Genomic DNA, 19,218 nt, shown 5'->3' on the forward strand with positions numbered 1-19,218 from the left:
CTGACTACGGGCGCCAGCTCCCTGGCTCCCTTTGGCGACGTCGCTGCTGACCCGCCCCTTATCGCCGCCACAATAATAATAATAATCATAACACGACAAATTATTGGGTGGGCTCGGTCAGCACGAGCACACATAAGTTGGTGCCACAGCTGAAGATGATAGTTCCCAACATGATGGGACTCCACCACAGTGTTTTATCCACACACACCCAAAATTTCCTCAATCCTCCTAAAATTTCTCACAAAAGCCCAATTTTTAGTCATTTTGGCTTTAAATTTGCCCTTGCATCTTCCTAACTATGAATTCCCCTCTCCCTCCAGATAAAAAATTCTGGATAAACCACTGCACCACATTACGAAAAAGATGTTCGTCAATGGGTCGATCGATATGCAGCTGATCGGTCTGTGGAATGGCCACCCAGATCACCCGATCTCATGGCACTTAATTTCAATCTGTGGGTCATCTGGACTGAAAGACCTTGTATATGCCGTGAAAATACGCGACAAAGAAAACCTGCAACAATGCATTCTGGAGGCATGCAATACAATTTCTTCAGGATTATTCGGAGTCGATTAACGGCTCATCCCTACAAGTCTTCATTTTGACTGAAATCGTGAAATGAAAACCTGAAAAGGGGGAGGGGTCAAGGATGATGTCATCGCATCTAATTCTCAGACTCATTCGGGTCAAATTGCCGTCAAATTCTTTGAGACCTGCTTACACTTTGCTTTGTTGTGATATCAATTTACCTGGATAATTTACATACAATTGTGTGTACTTCAAAATTACTTTAGAACTCAACTATCCTTCACTACACTGCTCAATTGAATTTTGTTACTGTGTGTTACGGGCAATAAACTGTGTTACGAAAACTTTTAGAGTAGGAAGCAGCTGGTACAGTAAGTTATGATGTTAAACTACTTTATAGCATTTTGTGAAATTAAAGTGACCTGTTTGCACTTCATAAATATTGGCTTGGCTTAAGATTTTGTGAACATTAACAAAGAATATTGTATCGAGATGTTACCATAACTTTCGTCTGCACATGGTTACCGGCAAATACTTAACCTCACCCCTGTGCCAAAATAAAGAAGGGTCAGGAAAATTATTTTTTCGGTTGGTTTAAATATGGTACATGTGGATGTAAAAACAATTTCGCGTTTATTGAAAAGGAATTTGAATGCTTAAGAAATTGCAGACAAGAAACTTTTCTTGAATAATCTGGATATGGATACCCGATGAAGAAGTATTAAGTTTTATCCATTTTCCCTGTTGTATGTGAACTCCGTGATCTACTTTGAATTATTGCCAATAATTGAAACTTGGTTGTATACTAACACCTGGCACCTGTCTGTAAATGTATCTTTTACACATATACCTTAATTTTTTATATAGGCCTATATAATCGCGAAAAGAGCACCTAGATTTTATATTCCTTATAGTTTTCAGAAATCGATAATTAACATGGAACATTTTATCCAGGTATTGTCTTCATGTAATTGTCTTGGCATCTGTGATTGTTTTAGTGTGATTCGTCTTACCAGAAAATTTATACCTGAATTGTATGCATCGTTGGTCAGACTAAATAGAATGGTAATTTTTGTGGTGAGATATAGGGCTCAAGATCCGATTGTTTAATTCAGAATTTATTGTGCACATGCACTGTTTACATCGTTCGATTTCTAATTACGTCTGTTAACACATACTTCAGAGTCCACATTACACTGCACGTTTTCTGGAGAATGATTTTTTCCTTTCATACGCTCCTACATGAATCTTTGTAGATTTTCAGCGAAAAATGCAGGCTCGACCAGGACTCGAACCCGGGTCTTTGGCAATCCGTGCCCTTGCTCTGCTACTTTGTTTGCGAGCAGCCATTCATTCTCTGTCATCTTGGATATAGACTGCTCTACCATCTACTTCACATGTGTGGGGTGCGAGGGGGTATTTAGTCTCTAAATGCTTGCGTTGTTCAGTTAGATGAGTCAGGTTTAGGGCTCTTAGCATTAAAATTACACCTCTAAATGCTTTAACACCTAATCATGTAACATCTGTTCTTGAGCATGAAATTCCCTTCTAGCCTTGCATGAAAATCTGCAGACATGCAATTTCTCACTGATTTTTAAAAAGAAAATTTTGTAGCACTGAACCTAACTTAACAACCAGTACCAAAAAAATTATGGTACTACTATACTATACCGGAGACACCTATCAATGATTTATTTCGCAATTTTTTACATTGCTAATGTACTATTCTGCATTGCGGAATATTTCTTTAGGTGAAATAATTAATTTCTAACGAAAATAATGTCTATTTCTTACATTAACGAGTACTTAGTGTTGTTCCTTATTTCCCACAAACCATCCACGGGCAGCCCCAAAAACCATTGACGTTAGCCCAAAAATTCACGATAGCCCCACAAACCATCACGAGGACGAGGTATGCCTACTAGGTTAGGTTAGGCCTGTTAGGGTAGGTTCTATTAGCACTCCTTTCGTTCAATTTACCATATACGGACAATACAATAGCATATTGTGCTCTCGTGCAGAAAGCAAATGGCGGCAGCAGCAATACCGCGTCGGAAATAGATTTTCGTAGAAAACCACATGCATTCGCATTAAAATAGATCAAAACTACATTCCCGAACATCAACAACGCTACAGAAAATGATTTACGTAAGTACTTTCTCCTGTAAATTTGAAGAAATCCGTCTCTGGTATAGTAAAGTGTTACCAAAATGATCTTACTAGGCAACCTGTATGAAGCCTAATGCAAGAAAAAAAATAATCTTCATTCCATTGTGTGTCTCATTTATACAACATTGGAACTTACTGCCACTGAGTGCTAAGTCATGTGGAGCCTTTTCGGATGCACTTTCTTTATCACCTTCACTGCAAATACAAGCAAGACAGCTCGAGTGTGCTTCTAGTGCAAGAAGCCATAACATTAAGATGTCATTGACCCAATTAACAGGTTACGGCAGGCTTTGGCAGAGATTGTGACTGGTTTGCCAGTGTGGTTTGTTTTCAAGATTGCAAATGATCCTTGCAGAACATTCATTCACCTCCTCAATTAATGTATGTAACCAAGTGATTCAATATGATTTACTTTAATAATGAACTGCTTATTTAGACATTTACTTCACAAAATATGACATACAAATTGTATTTTTTTATTCATAAAAGTAATAAAAAAATGGCTATAATTATCAGTAATATTACTGATACACAGATATGTCCATACCAATAGAGTAACAATTAGTTTGCTTCTGCTGGGTCCCTAGTCATGTAGGCATCAAGAGGAACAAAGGGGTTGATGCTACCGCCAAGTCTGCTGATGCGGATGGCGACCTTCTCGTTCTCTCTCTCGCCAAGAATAAGTCATCTTAACTCTGCTTCGAATCTGACACAGCCGTCTCACACATTGCCATTCACTGCAAGGGCTGGACCCTCTGCTGTGCCGTACCTTTAACGTTGTATTAAGTGTTCGGCACATTCTTCTCGCATGTGCTGATTTAATTTCCTCAGACAGAGTTTTAACCTTCCCAACGATTTATCATCCATCCATTTTGGGAGATTATGACAGTATTTTTCCAAATGTTTTTTACACTGTTTCTGAGGAAGTTTTTAGACTATTCTTGCCTTTTTTAAATTTCATGTTTGTTCTGTTTAAGACCCTTCACAACTTGCATTTTTAACCTTCCTCAATGGTCTTTTTACACCCCTTTATTATTTTTTTATTTATTTTAAGGTACGGGAATTTTCCCCGTATACTTAGAAGGGTACAAAATAGCCACTAAGGCTGAAGCACCCAAGAATTTTAAATCAATCAATCAGCTAGTCCATCTAATCTCTAATAATGATGATAATTAGGTGATGTTATGGCTATGAGGGGAAATGGAGGCTATTGTAAAAGAATAAACTGACCAAGTTCCTTTTGTTTTATTGTGATTTCATCATGCTACGAATACAATTTTTACATGGTTCGATTTCGATGTACGTCTGTTAACACATACTGCGGAGTTTTAGCGATTACTTAAGGTTTTGTTCAATATATGCTTTCATGGTTAGGTTAGGTTTGGTTCCCTTAGCATTAAAATAAAGTCCCTCAATGCATTCTACTAAGGTTCCGATTTACTTCTACATCCATTCCCACGCTTCTACAATATTTACTGTCGCTTGTCGACTGAGAATATCTTGTACATGAGAAGTGCGTAAGGTAATTTTCAAGTTTTTTTTTCCAACATAAATAACTTTTTTCGAATCCAAACAGTGCTCATTAACTTAAGGAAGGTTCAAATTTCGTGTGACAATGATTTCCAAAATTCTACGATAATTAGTCTTTGTGCTATGAGAAATCATAAAACAATCGGAACCGTTACCGAATAAACAATACTGCACTCTGTATTGACTACTCTGGAAAATTCAGGGAAAATACATTTCAAGCTCACGTGGGCCTGATTCTGCTCATTAGGTCATAGCTCGACTGGGGAATTGTTCTAATTGTGTAATGAATGTTAAAAGTCACGCAGGAGGATAAGGAGCATCTTTAGTTGGGAGAAACTATTTTGTACCTGGATGTAAGATTCATTTGTGAGAATTATGACATGAAAAAGATGTTGTAAAAGTGAATATTCTCCTAAAGTCTCTGATCATTCTTTTTGCATGAATGTATACATGAGCAGGCAATGAAGGAAAATGTCAAAATACCAAGGCAATGAAACCTAACAACCTTAACGTATCTAAAACCCTACATGCCGAATCTACTCATGTAAGCATATGGAACTGGGATGAAAAAATGTTCTAACCAAGAATGGTCATAAGTAATCAGAAAATTTGTTCAAGATGTGCTTATAGACATGTACAGAAGTTGATTGTGTAAAATATGCACATGTATCATTATATCAGTATTACATAATTATTACATAATCTGAACTTGTAATCAGGTCTCGGCACTTCTGAGAAAAATATTGCAATTTTTTTTGTTCTATAGTTTAATTTTTATTTTTTATGAATAAATCTAGAACCTGTATGTAGGATTGTGGCAGATGTTCGTGTAGATTTTGTTATTTATGTAGATGAATATCCAAAGAAAATCAGTGTTTTTAAAATTTTCTCTTGTCATGATGACTTATCGAATTCGAAACATTGTTTATCAAATCTCAAAATGGTAAAAATTTACTATCCTTCGGACACCTCTAATTTTTTCGTTTCGTCAATTTTTGACATTCGTACTTACGTATCTGCTTCGCGGAACAATCCTGAAGGTGTAGAACATCTAGAAATTGCAAAATAAGCAAAAATAAGGCGTTAGTTTTCGGAATGGAAACTGTCGATTTTCGCGATTTTTTTTTGTTTCACAACCAAATATATATATATATTCCTGATACTACCACGACACCAAATTTTAACTATGTTTGCCTAACCTAACCACGTGCCAATGGTTCATGGGGCTAGCGCCAATGGTTCGTGGGGCTAGTGCCAATGGTTCGTGGGGCTAGCGTCAATGGTTCGTGGGGCTAGCACCAATGGTTCGTGGGGCTAGCGTCAATGGTTCATGGGGCTAGCGTCAATGGTTCGCAATTATTTCCAATTTCTAGATCCTGATACTAACACGACACCAAATTTTAACTATGTTTCCTAACCTAACAGAACTAACCTATCCACGCGCCAATGGTTCGTGGGGCTAGCTATTCTCCGTCGGAGAATTAATTTTCAACAAACAACATGAATTTCAACTATGAAACATTCCCACATCACACAAAACACCTTGCCGATGTTTGACAATGCTACAGGAACTTATTACGGTAAGTAGTTTCTTCTGTAAAAATAAATAAATGTGTCCGAAGGATAGTAAACTAGTACCGTGTGCTCTTTTCCCTGGATAGATCCTACATTTTTAGCTTATGTCCAATGTCCTTGAGGAATTTTTAAAATATTTTAAATGCCGTTCATTTATACTATGACCTATTGGTGTATAATATGAATTTAATAATCTTTACTGTCTTTACTTTGAAGGTAAAACACAATGACGGAGGCCACAACAGAGAAAGCAGATGGTTTTCCATTGGGACCACAACCTGATGTAGATTATCCAATTAAAGTTATCTACTGCGGTAACTGCAGTCTTCCTATAGAGGTGAGTAAATAACCGGAAACTTTTTATTTCAAGTTCTTTGATTTACTAAAAAATTGTAGCTGGTATTCTCTTATTGTTTTGTACAATCAATTGTTGTTCTCGGCTTTGACTAGTCAAGGAACCTCTTAGGAACTATTTTCCAGCCACTAAAGCTCCCAGGTTCAAATCCTAGCCTAGACATTCTTCATGAGTGTCCTTCATCAATTTGGGGCTGGTGACCGATCTTACCCCCTCGAAAATTCCAACTTTTTCCTTTCTAATCTTCACATGTCGATGTTTTTAGGTACTTGAAAGTGATTTTAACATGTGGAAACCACAGATAAGGGAGATATTAATCCTCGAAATGTGACCATGGCACGTCCAATTCTTCGCATCCCAGACCACTTATTTCAAGAAATTTTCGTCATACTCGCAAGAAATCAACGGGATATCGAAGGATAATGCGTAATTACCATCACCATGATAAAAAAGTGTAAATTTTAAAAAAACGTCTGCTACACTTCACACATTTTTTGTTCTTGGCAACTCACAAATGTACGTGCAGGCTCTCTATTGAAGAAATCGTAAATTTGAAATATCGTAGAACAAGATAACAACATGTTTGGTAGTGCACTTTCCACTTGCCATGTTCACTTCAATGATATTTATGCTAAGAAAACCAGGGTGCGAAATCCCAGGGGGAATGGGGGATTCCCCCCACCAACAATCTTGTCCTGAAATTCCCCCCCCCCCCAATTTGAACTTAGATTCTTCAAAATTTTGTACATGCAAACTTAAAAACAGCAATATTACAGCAAGAGATCACAGTCGCCAGGCTGAAATTTTTAGTCGCCTTGGCGACCTGGCAATTGGGATTTTTCGAGCCCTCCTCATTGTTCATAGCATCAGTATTACATTAAAATCTTCAATTTGCAATTACATTTTGAATGAAAAACAGTCAACATAATAAAAAAAAAATAGGTAAAGTGCTCCCTTGTGCTTACCACCACACCATGAAAGCGTATAGGGGGTGTGGGGATAACGCCCCACACTTTCTTGATCCGATCATGAATGGGGGTGATGTGATCAGCATCATGCCCCTGACCGCCTTTACCCCCCAGGGTTTCCCCCAGGTACCCATATTATTCGATGCTGGGTGGGCGCCGGGGCCGCTTCCAACGTTAGAAAAGTTCCCGGATTTGAACCAGCCGGGGATCAAACCCGGTATATAAAATATTGTATATTTTATAATATGATTTGATTACTTAATAATTGACATATTTAATGACATTATGTATACGTATATATATATATAGTGTATGTGTGTGGGTGTCTGTCTGTGTCTGCTCCTTCCCCCCACCAATCTGCAGTGATTTTGCACCCTGAAGAGAACCAAACCTAAGAGACAAAAACACACCAATCCTTGATCTTTGCAGTGTAATTTTTGTTGCTTGAAACAAGATTAAATTACACACATGATAACCCTGAGACAATGCAAAAGGTAAAAAAAAAAAGGTAAAATGCTCCCCTGTGCTTAGCACCACGCCATGAAGGCATATAGGGGGTGTTGGTGTAACGCCCCACACTTTATTGATCCGGTCATGAGTGGGGGTGATGTGATCAGCATCACACCCCTGACCGCCTTTACTCCCCCAGGGTTTCCCCCAGGTACCCATGTCGTTTGATGCTGGGTGAGTGCCGGGCCCACTTCCAACATTAGAAAAGTTCCCGGATTTGAACCGGCTGGGGATCGAACCCGGGACCTTTAGCATTTATGTTTGACCACTAATGTAATTACATAAAAATCTGGGTCCTATTCATAGCCTATGATAGTGACAATTTATTGTAATTATTACAATGAAACATGGAGACAAATTGAAAAATAGAAATTGAGCAACCAATGATTTTGATATATACGTGGTTATATACTTGATTGCTAATGCTTGCAATCAAGGAGCCCTGGGTTGGTCCCCATTGGAGGCACATTGCACACTGGATCAAATTCCATTTTAACAACGTAGGGATGAAATTTGTGTCACTTTTTGTGAGGAAAAAATAAACTTATTTTTTTATTATCAATGTAGTTTAATGTATTTGGTCTAGGAATTAATTCATGCACCTGGACAAGAGATGGCGTAACAACGTATCGTCCCACAGTTCCGTGTAGCCACACATGCGTTGAAAACAACTGTCAGCACGCATCGTTCGTAGTATAGGGCAGTTGATTGACACGTCAACAACAGCATTTTGTAGTCAACTGAACATGGCACAGTTCGTGCCAGATAAAGTGTTTTTGCGGGGTGTTCTGCTTCATTACTTTAACATGCAGAAAACTGCTACCGAAAGTCATCGTATTTTGGTGGAAGTGTATGGTGACCATGCACTAGCTGAACGAACGTGTCAGAAGTGGTTTGCACGGTTTAGAAGTGGTGATTTCGGCCTGGAAGACCAAGAGCGACCTGGACAGCCAAAAAAAATTGAAGATGAAGAATTGAGAGCATTGCTCGATCAGGATTTGTGTCAAACACAGGAAGAACTTGCAGAAGCATTAGGCGTTGATGAAACAACAGTTTCCAAACGCCTCAAATCCATGGGAATGATTCAAAAGATGTCACATTGGGTTCCACATGAATTGAAAGACAGAGACATTGAAAGACGAAAAACCATTTGCGAATTGCTGCTTCAAAGACAGAAAAGAAAGGGTTTTTTTGCATCACATTGTTACTGGCGATGAGAAGTGGATCCATTACGAGAACCCGAAACGAAAAAAGGCCTGGGTGAAGCCAGGTGAACCAGGTCCATCACAACCGAAACGAGATATTCACTGTGCAAAGGTTATGCTGTGCATATGGTGGGATATGAAAGGTGTGTGCTATGAGCTGCTGCAACCGGGTGAAACTATTAATGGAGAACGTTATCGATGACAATTAATGCGTTTGAAGCAAGCTCTGGCCAGGAAACGACCAGAATGAGAGAACAGACATGATAAACTTATTTTTTAACATGATAACGCTCGCCCACATGTCGCAAAACCGGTCAAAACCTATTTAGAAAATGTCGGATGGGAAGTTTTACCCCACCCGCCGTATTCACCAGACGTTGCTCCTTCGGACTACTACTTGTTCGATTGCATGAATAACGATTTGATTGGACAGCGGTTCACTTCTTCAGAAGATATCGAAAAATGGGTCTCTGACTGGATTGCTTCAAAGGATGAGGACTTCTTTCGCCACGGAATCCGTAACTTGCCTGACAGATGGGCAAAAGTGGTGGCTCGCGATGGACAATATTTTTCTTATTTATGTATTTTGAGTTTGAACTACAGCTTCAATGTGTGCGTAACAACCGCACAAATTAATTCCTAGACCAAATAGTTTAGTATATGTTTGAATTATCTCTTCATATATCTATCAAACTATACAGAAATATGAGTCCAAAAAATGCATATTTTTATCCTAAGTTATTTCGGACTGTTGCAAATTACTAATTCTAATCAAAATGCAGATCTCGGCAATTGAATATTTGTTCAAGGATTGTATATTTTATTTATGTACTTGTATTACTCTAACATACAGTGCTCTATTTTTAGCATGTTGTATGGATAAATGCTTGTCCTTGCAAGTAATAAATAATTCACAGTGAATGTGGAACATTTGTCATGTCCGTGTTCAGATATTTCTCATTACAAATTGAATCGTCACTGCCTGATTCTGGTAGTAACTTACTGTCTATAACTGTGTCATCAGAACCACTCAAAAAGTCCCCATTTTCAAAGTTATAAATGCAACACTTTTCACAGGAGATTAACCAATAGATTTCCACCAGGATAAGGATTTCCAAACATACACCATAGGTGCTGTTTACCATGCTTCAATTGACATCTATAGAGGAAAATGCAAACAGACATTTCTGAAACTAGTTCTTTCCTGATAAAGACATAAGGATCTGAAAATGGTCTCAAACTTGAGATAACTCTAGATTTGACCGAAATTTGACACTCAAGTTCACTCTGTATAAGTACTGAAGGGATTGAACTGTATACCCACACTGAATTAGGATACACAAGTTTAAAAGTGAACTGAAAACGTAACATTTTCTAGTTCTCCTTTAATCCTCCCCTCATTGTGGTTAACCCAGTAGGTAGAAAAGCATCGTAAAGTAACCAGAAAGATAATATTGAAAATAAAAATAAAATTATTTCCAGGGTGTTTTATTATTATTATTGTTAATAATCCCTTCTTTTTTAGTACTGCGAATTCTATCCTGAGTATGAGAAGTGCAAGCTGTGGCTAGAGAAGAACTTACCTAATGAGTTTGACAAAATTATCAAGCTGGGTATGTATTAAAGGGTTAATGCCATTCTTTTTTATTTTACAATTAAGCATTTTGTTTGCATGCATACAAATGTTTCATGTGAAACTTGTTACACTGTCTAATGTAGATTTCTTTGCATTTATGAATAACATACATGAATAGTCCTAAAAAAAAGAATAGTCCATTGAAATTTAATACTCTTTTAACCTTTTCAAATTCTCTTTATTGAAGGCCGAGGTTCAGTCTGTGGCTGTTCTCCCACCTAACCTCTAATCATCCATAGTACATTACTCACTGAAAACTAGAGGAATGGCACAAGTACTTTATTTTATGTAAAAGTATGGAGGAGGAGGAGGAGGCCGCGAGCTCTCTCTCTTTCACACCCATTCGTCATTTTTATTTTTCCATTCCCTCCTTTTTTGTTCGCGTTTGGGGAAAAAAATTGTGCTCTAAGCAGAAAATATGTAATTATCTCAATGTAACATGAAATTCATTTATATCATTCCTAGAGGCACATATTTTTGGTAAATAAAAAAGCAAAATTTTGGTACAAAAACAAGTGTCAATTTCGGGTTCAAAAGTGGTAAATAAAATAAAATTTCGGTGTTATACCGGTGAAAAATCTGATCAATAGCAGAATATAAAATGACATTTTGGTTTTAAAATTGTGAATATAATCCTCAATTTGATTTAAAAACTGCACTTATTATACAAAATAAACATATCCCTTTTAATAGTACATTTATGTAGTTACTAAAGTATTAAGTTTATTCCAGTGTAAAGGAGTCCATTTTTGCTTCTTAAATATTTACAGCAGAATTAATAATTTTTCCGTGAATTGCATAACTCACAGGATTATTCAAACTTCTGAAAGTGTCTCGTCGGTAAATAAACTCCTAATTTCATGTTTGAGTCTATTTCGCAGTTTGCAGTTCATTTCGTGACAAAAAGGGTAGGAAAATGCACCTCGCACCTTTCAGAAACATGAAAAATTAATATTACAATGCGTTTTCATCAGAAACAAAATATGCATGCCTCTAATCATTCCTAATACTGTAATTCCCAGACATTTGTTACTTTTGCTTGACTACACAAGAAGGGGAAAAAATGTAATTTTCTCACATACAAAATTAACAATTTCTATATTCATCAGTAATCTCACGCTTCTACAAGGATAATGATGTGAATTTTATTCTGATCAGGAGAAAAGGATGAAGATGGTGGAGGTGAGGAAGAGAAGAAGCGGCAGAAGAGAGGAGGGAAAGGAATCATAAAGGCAAAGAAGAAGGAAGAGGGACCAAAGAGGGTGTGTTTGTCCAGAGCTCCCAGAGGAAAGAAGAAATCAGTGACAGTTGTCACCGGATTGAGTAATTTCGGTGAGTTGTCGAATATAACTTGTGTGTTATTCTATACATAGAGTTTTATTTTGATTTGGATGGTTTATACAGGGTAATTCAAAATGAATGGTACCATTTTACACAGTTAATAAGACGTTACTATTTATGATGGAAAATCAGACAAGGCATCAATATATAGAAAAACTTTGGAATTTTTATTCCCACTTAACGGGCTTATTCTGCTTAGCCGATGCTCCATCAGGATCTCCACTGTCGCAAAATGGCTAATAACCAGTAGAAGGTGTATTGTGTGTTGGAGCTATCGGGAACTGATTCAATCACAATGGTGCAAAGATATTTCCACATGCATTTCGGTAGTAATGCATATGTTTCACCCTTCCTAAAGATTTGTCAAAGTTACAACAGCGAATTGTTAGTGCCTCCGAAACCGTTGACAAGTTGCTGTCTCGTGCATAGGGGCATAACCAGGTGGGGCAGCCAGGACCCCCGAGCTAAAGGAATATCTTTTTGTTGCACTGGCTCACTGGAGGCAGTGGTGATTTTGTGTTGGTGCATGTCTGCAGATATTGTGGTACGATTTCCCACTATGTTAGAGGGGTAAAATTATGCAACGTTTAACACAATTAAGCTTGGATTGCAACACTATATGTTCATAATTACTACTTTTAATTTGTCTTAGTTCTAAAAATAGTTTAAAGACAAAATAGTGATCGTGGGTCATTTTAAAGGGTACTGCGTTTATCACTTCGGTTCAAAGTTTTCAACTGCTTTCTTTTGAAAATGTTGATTTTCTCAAAAATTTGGGAGAAGCTGTAGCTCCATCAGCTCCCCCTGCGTACGCCAATGCCCCAAGCTAATTACGTATACATTACGCTAGTTAAAAATTTCAATTTGGTTCTTAAAGATGATGTAGAAGGTAACCGGGAAATAGTCTTGTTTTCTGAAACAGTTCAGTGTTTTTTTTTTTTTAATAGTATTCTGTGATGGCAAGAGTTAAAATCTTGAAGAGGGAATAATGGAACCAAACTCCCAAAACTCTTAATCCAATACAATGGGCAGAAAGATATGAAGAAGTGTGTGTTATGAGAGAGAGAATTGGTGATGTTTGAGAAGCTTTGTCTTCTATAATATTAACAAGCAGAAAGTCAAATGAAAGAAGTGTCTCTCTTGGCATTAAGGGTAAAATTTAATCTTTCCGATTCATTTTATTAGTAGCTATTCAATGTAAAGTCTTGGAGCAGATAAAATCACTTCTTAGTCATTACAAGCAGAATATCGTGATATAATGGCTGCATATGATCTCGTAGAGAATGCTCTCTTAGAATGACTGAGCTACTGAGATAATTTGAATCAATTGTTGAAGTGATGGAAATATGCCAAGTAAGGGGAATTTCAAGTGACTTATCAGACAAAAGCACAACATGCTACAATGCCAGGGGTCCCAGGTTTGAATCCTGGCCTAGACATGGATGTTCTTTGTGTGTGTCCCTTCATCAATTTCATCTTATCATCACTCATCTTCATCTTCGCAATTAACCAAAAGTTGCAGAAGAGCAAAGTAAAATAAACCAAATTAATCAGTCAATAATAATAATCTTTCAGGACCAAAGACTTGCCAACAGAGAGAGAGAGTTGGTTCAAACTATCAATATTTTACCTGATGATGGACACAATTTGCTCACAATTGGACAATTGTTTTAATGGCATGAAAGCAGTTGTAGACACAAAGTGCTAAGTTCTATACACATGGAGCTTCGCAACGAGCCTGGAAAAAATTACAAAACATTTCCAAGCTTTTATTTCAGTCACAAATATTCTTTCAAATGCAAGATATAGGACATGAATAATGCGATAGAGCTTGCTGATCTCATTGTGATACATCTACTTAGTTCATTGATTTCCAGGTATCCTGACACATGCATGGCTTGTTACATGTACCTTACAGTCTCTGTCATAGTAGCAAAGGCAGAAAAATAGTTTTCTAAATTGAAAATAATTATAAAAACCTATTTATGCAGTACTCTGTGTCAGGAATGCCTTAGTGGTCTGACTTCTCAACTGAAAATGACAGAGCCAAAAACATTAATTTTCACAAAGTAATAATGCTTTTGAAGAAAAATCAAGAAAGAGTCATTTAAGTCTTAAGTCTAACGTTGTGAATGATAATGAATAATGTAAGCATTGTAATTAATCATTAATTTTCATTTGTTAATGAGTTAAGATAGTATTGTACTTCACAGTACCTATTTTATTGGTTATTTTGCGCATGCTCTTATTATTAGTCTCTAGCATTTATCAAGAAAATAAACACACCTTCAATCATAATCAAGAGAGTTAATTATATTTGTTTACCACCCCATGTTAAAATTAAGCATTTTTTGTATTAGTATATCCAGCCACTATAATAGCAGTAACTAGGGGCCCCACCTGGTAAGTTTCCCCCGGGGACCCCATGAATCTCGCTACGCTTCTGATTATCGTTTGGACCTTTTCCACGTTACACATGGTTCCCATGTTGAATCTTTATAATGTAAGTTATGTGAGTAAAACTTCCAGAGTTCTTCTTTATATTGATGCCTTGTCTGATTTTCTACCATAAATAGTAACGTCATAATAACTTTGTAAAGTTGCACCCTTCATTTTGAATTACCCTGCAATTTAGAAACAACGAAGGTATGAGTGAGTAAATTTAATGATTAATCAGTACAGCAGCCATTGTATCTAAAGATATCTGTTTGGCGGTTGCACGGAGATAGGTAATTTACTCCAATAAGCTTACTTTTCATTTTTCTGTGCAGATTTTCTTTGCAATCGATTTTGCCACCTGTCTGGTGGCTTTGTCAGGCATGTACTGTCAAGAAAAAATGAAAAGTAAGCTTATCCTAGTAAAGTACAGCATCCATTTTGGATAGTTGGAGTCAGGCTCGGTTGAGTTACTTTTTAGAACAGACACAAAGTAGAGTCTGCAAAGATTGACCCCAATTATTAATGTAGTGATGAATGTTGATAGCAACGTACAACCTCTTTTCTTCAAAGGAACATTCCTTCATGCAGTAATATTTAACAATCTAAATTTTTCATGTTACGGGAACGGTAAGATATTTGCATATACATAAAATTTGTATCCATGTACTTGTTAATTTTGCTGACCACTGTCACCATTCACATCAGAACTGATTTTTTAAAAGTAATTCTACAATGCAAGCAGTATGTATACGAGGGTCACTATTTATATTTTGAGCCTAACAATGAAAAAACAGGAATTTGGCTTTGAAAACTGCTTTATTGTTTTTCGAAGTATTCTCCTTTATGGTCAATACACTTTTGCATTCGTTCGAACCATTTGTCAAAGCAGTTTTTCCAATCTTCTTGAGACACCTCCATAATATGGTTTTTGAACGCATCAACGGCGTCTTCCACCGACGAAAATCGTTGTCCACGCAATTTATTCTTGACATTCGGGAACAAGAAGAAGTCATTGGGTGCCAAATCAGGACTGTGCGGCGGATGACCCATCAATTCGATTTTTTGACTGTTCCTAAAGTCGGTTGTTAGACGAGATGTGTGACAGCTGGCATTGTCTTGATGAAGAATGATCCGACGGCGTTTGTTTGTTTTCCGTATTTGACCGAAGACCTCTGGCAAACAAATTGTTGTGTACCATTCAGAGTTGACCGTTCTACGTTCCTCTAAAGGCACAGTTGCCACATGACCATTTGTTTCGATGTGCTTCGAGCGCGAACAACTTTTGTTGGATTGGGTTCATCTTGAAACACCCATACAGTCGACTGGTGTTTACGTTCCGGCTCATATGCATATATCCATGATTCGTCACCTGTTGCAATCTTATATACGTCTTTTGAAGCACCACAATTGTATTTATTGAGCATTTGTTTGCACCAATTGACGCGAGCGTCTTTTTGAGTTTTTGTCAAATTGTGTGGGATCCAACGAGAACATACCTTTATCACAGCTAAATGATCATGTAATATTTTATATATGCTGGTGGAACTAATGCCTATGGTTGCCTCAATCTCACAGTATGTCACATGACGATCGTGCAGTATTAGGTTTTGCACAGCATCAATGTTTTCTTGAACAACAACTGATTTTGGACGACCTTCGCGAATCTCGTCGGTGAGCGAATGGCGGCCACAATTAAATTTGTTATACCAGCGTTTCACAGTGGCAAAGGATGGGGCTTCATCGCCAAATGTGGAAGTAAGTTGATCGATGCACTCTTGTCTTGATAATCCACGTCGAAAATCGTAAAAAATCATCGCACGAAAATGTTCACGAGTTAATTCCATTTTATTGTTGTCGCGCAATCTCCAAGGCAACATAAACAACACAAATCAAGCTATTGACAAAACATTTGAAGTATGTTATGGTCAATAATGCCAGACGATTCCGTGCAAACGTCAAATCGCGCCTAACTTCAATCAGTGTTGCCAAGGCTCAAAATATAAATAGTGGCCCTCGTATGCAAGAAAAATTATACATCTAGTACAGGAATAAAGATGTGTAGTTTCCAGAACTATCAAATCAACATTCATACAATACTTAACAGAATCAAGTTCTTAAGAAGATGTAAGTTTCACAGTGTAGTGCCAAATTTCTTTGAACAATAAACAAACTCCTAACACTGCAGTGCTGCCATGCCAAACAGAAATGCTACGAATTTATGCATCAACCCAATAGATACATGTATTCTTTCTTTTGTTAATGTAAACGAGTATTAGATAGCATGATAGTGATAGTTGGTGAAAATTGTAGGATGCAGGAATAAATATCCGATTCAAATTGTTAGTTTGTACTTGTACTATTAAGTGTTCTATTTCTTTCCTCCAATGTAGAAATCGATCTGAAATCAGCCTCTAAATACTTTGCTACGAAGTTCTCCTGTGGTTCATCGGTGACTGGGGATGATGAAATAGTAATCCAGGGTGACGTGAAGGATGACCTCTTTGACATCATTCCAGAAAAATGGCCTGAGGTGAGTAATTGTCATGTCTTTTAATCATTTTAGATTGAGGTAATATAAAGGGACACCTACATCCTGAACCACTGGCTTACTTGCAGTGTGTTTTGTGTTTCCTAACTACAATGATAAGCAAACTTCAGTAGCAATAGCTATTATTGTAGAGTTAGGCAACACAAATGATGCAGTACAAGAAAGCATTTACTTTTCTTGCAGGTGAATGTACTGAATCTGTTGACAACGGACATGACCATGCGGAAACAGTATTCAATTAATGCTTCTTATATACTACACTGTTACGTGAAGCCATCTTCCACAGCTGCTCGTAACTCTTGCATTGTGTGATACAGGTTATTTGTAAAACAAACCAAGGCTTATTGTATAAAAAATATACACTAAAAATGTAACGTTTCCACCCTCTAACAATAAATTTATTGTGAATCTTCATCTGAAGAAGACCCTGTTAGAGGGTGGAAACGTTACGTTTTTAGTGTATATTTTTTATACAATAATCAGCATTTTCATGTTTTATTAATATGGAAACCAGGCTTAACAGTATTACCATAGGTTATTTGTGACTGTCATTGATGAACCCCCAGAGGTGAGGTCGAGACTTCTTGGAGGCCAGGCTATAAGGGAGCTGGGTAATCTTCAGATCCTCTTTCAATCCACTGCCTGGGAAAGGTCTTATTCAGGTAAGTGTGCGAGAACATGGTTCAGAACTCAACTGTGCTACGAAAATGACTGTCTCCATGCCGATGTCCCAGACTGTTAAGCTGTAAAGTATATGTCCATATCAAGCATTCAACCATAATCATCGTAGTGTTGAAAATAAAGAGGGGTATGCCCACTTTGTGACCACTCTGTACACACTGGAGTGGCCCACGGTGCTTGTTGTTTGCCAATTTGGTGTGAAAACCCCCATGTTGCATGCCACTTAGGTCTGAAATGTCCCTAAACTGATAGGTATAAAAACACACTTTCCACACTTCGAACAATATTTTGTCCCCCTCTGTAAACATTTTAGACAATTGTAACAGGCACTTAAGAGTTGAAACAGAAGCAATATTATTGCCAGACTCTGAAACAGTTCTGTAAGCCTAGAAATCCATTGGTGGGAACAAAATAGGCATTTTGGGCAAAATTCAGGCTCTAGTTTTAGCTTAGAAACCTTCAAGTAGTGAAGTTGGGCCTTGAGTCAAGTTAATTACAGATTACCATCCTTTGATTACAGATTGACGAGGACTTTATAGAAGACCTTGGGGACCAGAAGAGGTAACACACAGCCGAAGTAATCCGATCTGGTGCCGAGGAACATCCTCTTGCCACTTTCCTACCATGCTGCCAGGAGGGGCGTCGGAGTAAGTTTATTGTCTGGCTAGCAGCTAGAGGCGGTAAGGGCAGTTGTACATACAGCCTGTGTTTTGTCAGTAAATTAAGGATTGTGTGTGTATTGTGAATGGGTTGCTAAGGATGTAAACACTAAATAAAATTAAATTTTATAACCGTTTATGTGGCATTTATATTCTAGCGTACTTGTATTGGTGCACTCTAATCACATGGTTCAGTTTGTCTTACTGGAGCCTGGATTCTTATGAAGGATGTGAAATGTGAAAAATAGGGCTAGTGTATGTATAACTTTTGAAAAGTCTGATGGAAGATAATTGTAAAGTCTCTTTCCACTATGGTGTAACATGTCAATTTTTCAAGGAACAGTGGAACCATGATTTTTTGTTCCCACGTTATACATTCGGTCTTCATAGAGCATACTGTTTTAAAATTTTCCTGGATTTTACATTTTCTTCCATTCTAAATATTTTTCATGTGGTTCCCCTGTATTGTGTTAGATGTCATGAACTCTACACTGCAGTTTCTACACAACTTTCCCTCTGTTGTGACGCATTGCTGTTAAAATGCCATAAACTTTATAAAAGGTACTCACTCAACTTAGCATGTCATGAGGCGGTTGTCCTTATTTCGCATAGTATGATTTTATTAAACCAGCTTCAGGTTACATTCAGTTAAATGTAAGAGAATCATTCACCATCCTAAATATACACAACCACCATAATTCTCACATGGGCAATCTCAATGCAGGTTGGTAAACCATTATAGACCAACTAAATACAAACGTGGGATAAAAAAAGACCAACAGCTGGTACACTTGACTTGCACCTGCTTCAATTGCCCTCCTTACTACCTATACCTCAGTACAGATCATGGGAACAACACATTTTAACCTTCATCGTGTACATTGAATACAACCACCTTCATAGCCTTCCCAAGGATACCTACTTGAATATGTTAATGCTGTAGTCTCCAGTATACAGTGGGACACAATCTGCAAATTCCAAGAAAGGGTGTTACACTTTAGACAAAATAAAAATGAATTGGAAGACTATATGCTGCATTGCATTGCTTTACACAAATTAGCCAGAATTACGACA

General features: G+C 37.5%; 1 protein-coding gene across 4 annotated transcripts; it reads left to right on the top strand.

Annotated features, from left to right (window-relative positions):
* The first annotated feature begins 674 nt into the window (after nucleotides 1-674).
* Nucleotides 675-18,281, top strand: DENR (density-regulated protein). Of its 4 annotated transcripts, none has more exons than XM_083123563.1 (6): nucleotides 675-899; nucleotides 6,019-6,139; nucleotides 10,366-10,453; nucleotides 11,635-11,808; nucleotides 16,647-16,786; nucleotides 18,006-18,281. In XM_083123563.1, the coding sequence occupies exons 2-6, from the start codon at nucleotides 6,029-6,031 to the stop codon at nucleotides 18,048-18,050; spliced, it is 558 nt and encodes a 185-aa protein (XP_082979689.1). In that variant the 5' UTR covers nucleotides 675-899; nucleotides 6,019-6,028; the 3' UTR covers nucleotides 18,051-18,281. The 4 variants fall into 4 exon arrangements, with proteins under 4 accessions (XP_082979689.1, XP_082979691.1, XP_082979690.1 ...); XM_083123565.1 differs by having other exon boundaries at nucleotides 675-894; XM_083123564.1 differs by lacking the exon at nucleotides 675-899 and adding an exon at nucleotides 1,039-1,116.
* The last annotated feature ends 937 nt before the right edge of the window (nucleotides 18,282-19,218 follow it).

This window comes from Lepisma saccharinum, chromosome 6, assembly GCF_977018435.1.
Source record: "Lepisma saccharinum chromosome 6, izLepSacc3.1, whole genome shotgun sequence".
NCBI classification, from domain to species: domain Eukaryota; kingdom Metazoa; phylum Arthropoda; class Insecta; order Zygentoma; family Lepismatidae; genus Lepisma; species Lepisma saccharinum.

What these genes read in the sequence shown, in the direction of transcription:
- DENR (XM_083123563.1), top strand. Translation starts at nt 6,029, where the DNA reads ATGACGGAGGCCACAACAGAGAAAGCAGATGGTTTTCCATTGGGACCA. An exon ending in ACTGCAGTCTTCCTATAGAG is followed by an intron (nt 6,140 to 10,365) that starts GTGAGTAAATAA and finishes CTTCTTTTTTAG; the next exon opens with TACTGCGAATTCTATCCTGA. An exon ending in CACCGGATTGAGTAATTTCG is followed by an intron (nt 11,809 to 16,646) that starts GTGAGTTGTCGA and finishes CCTCCAATGTAG; the next exon opens with AAATCGATCTGAAATCAGCC.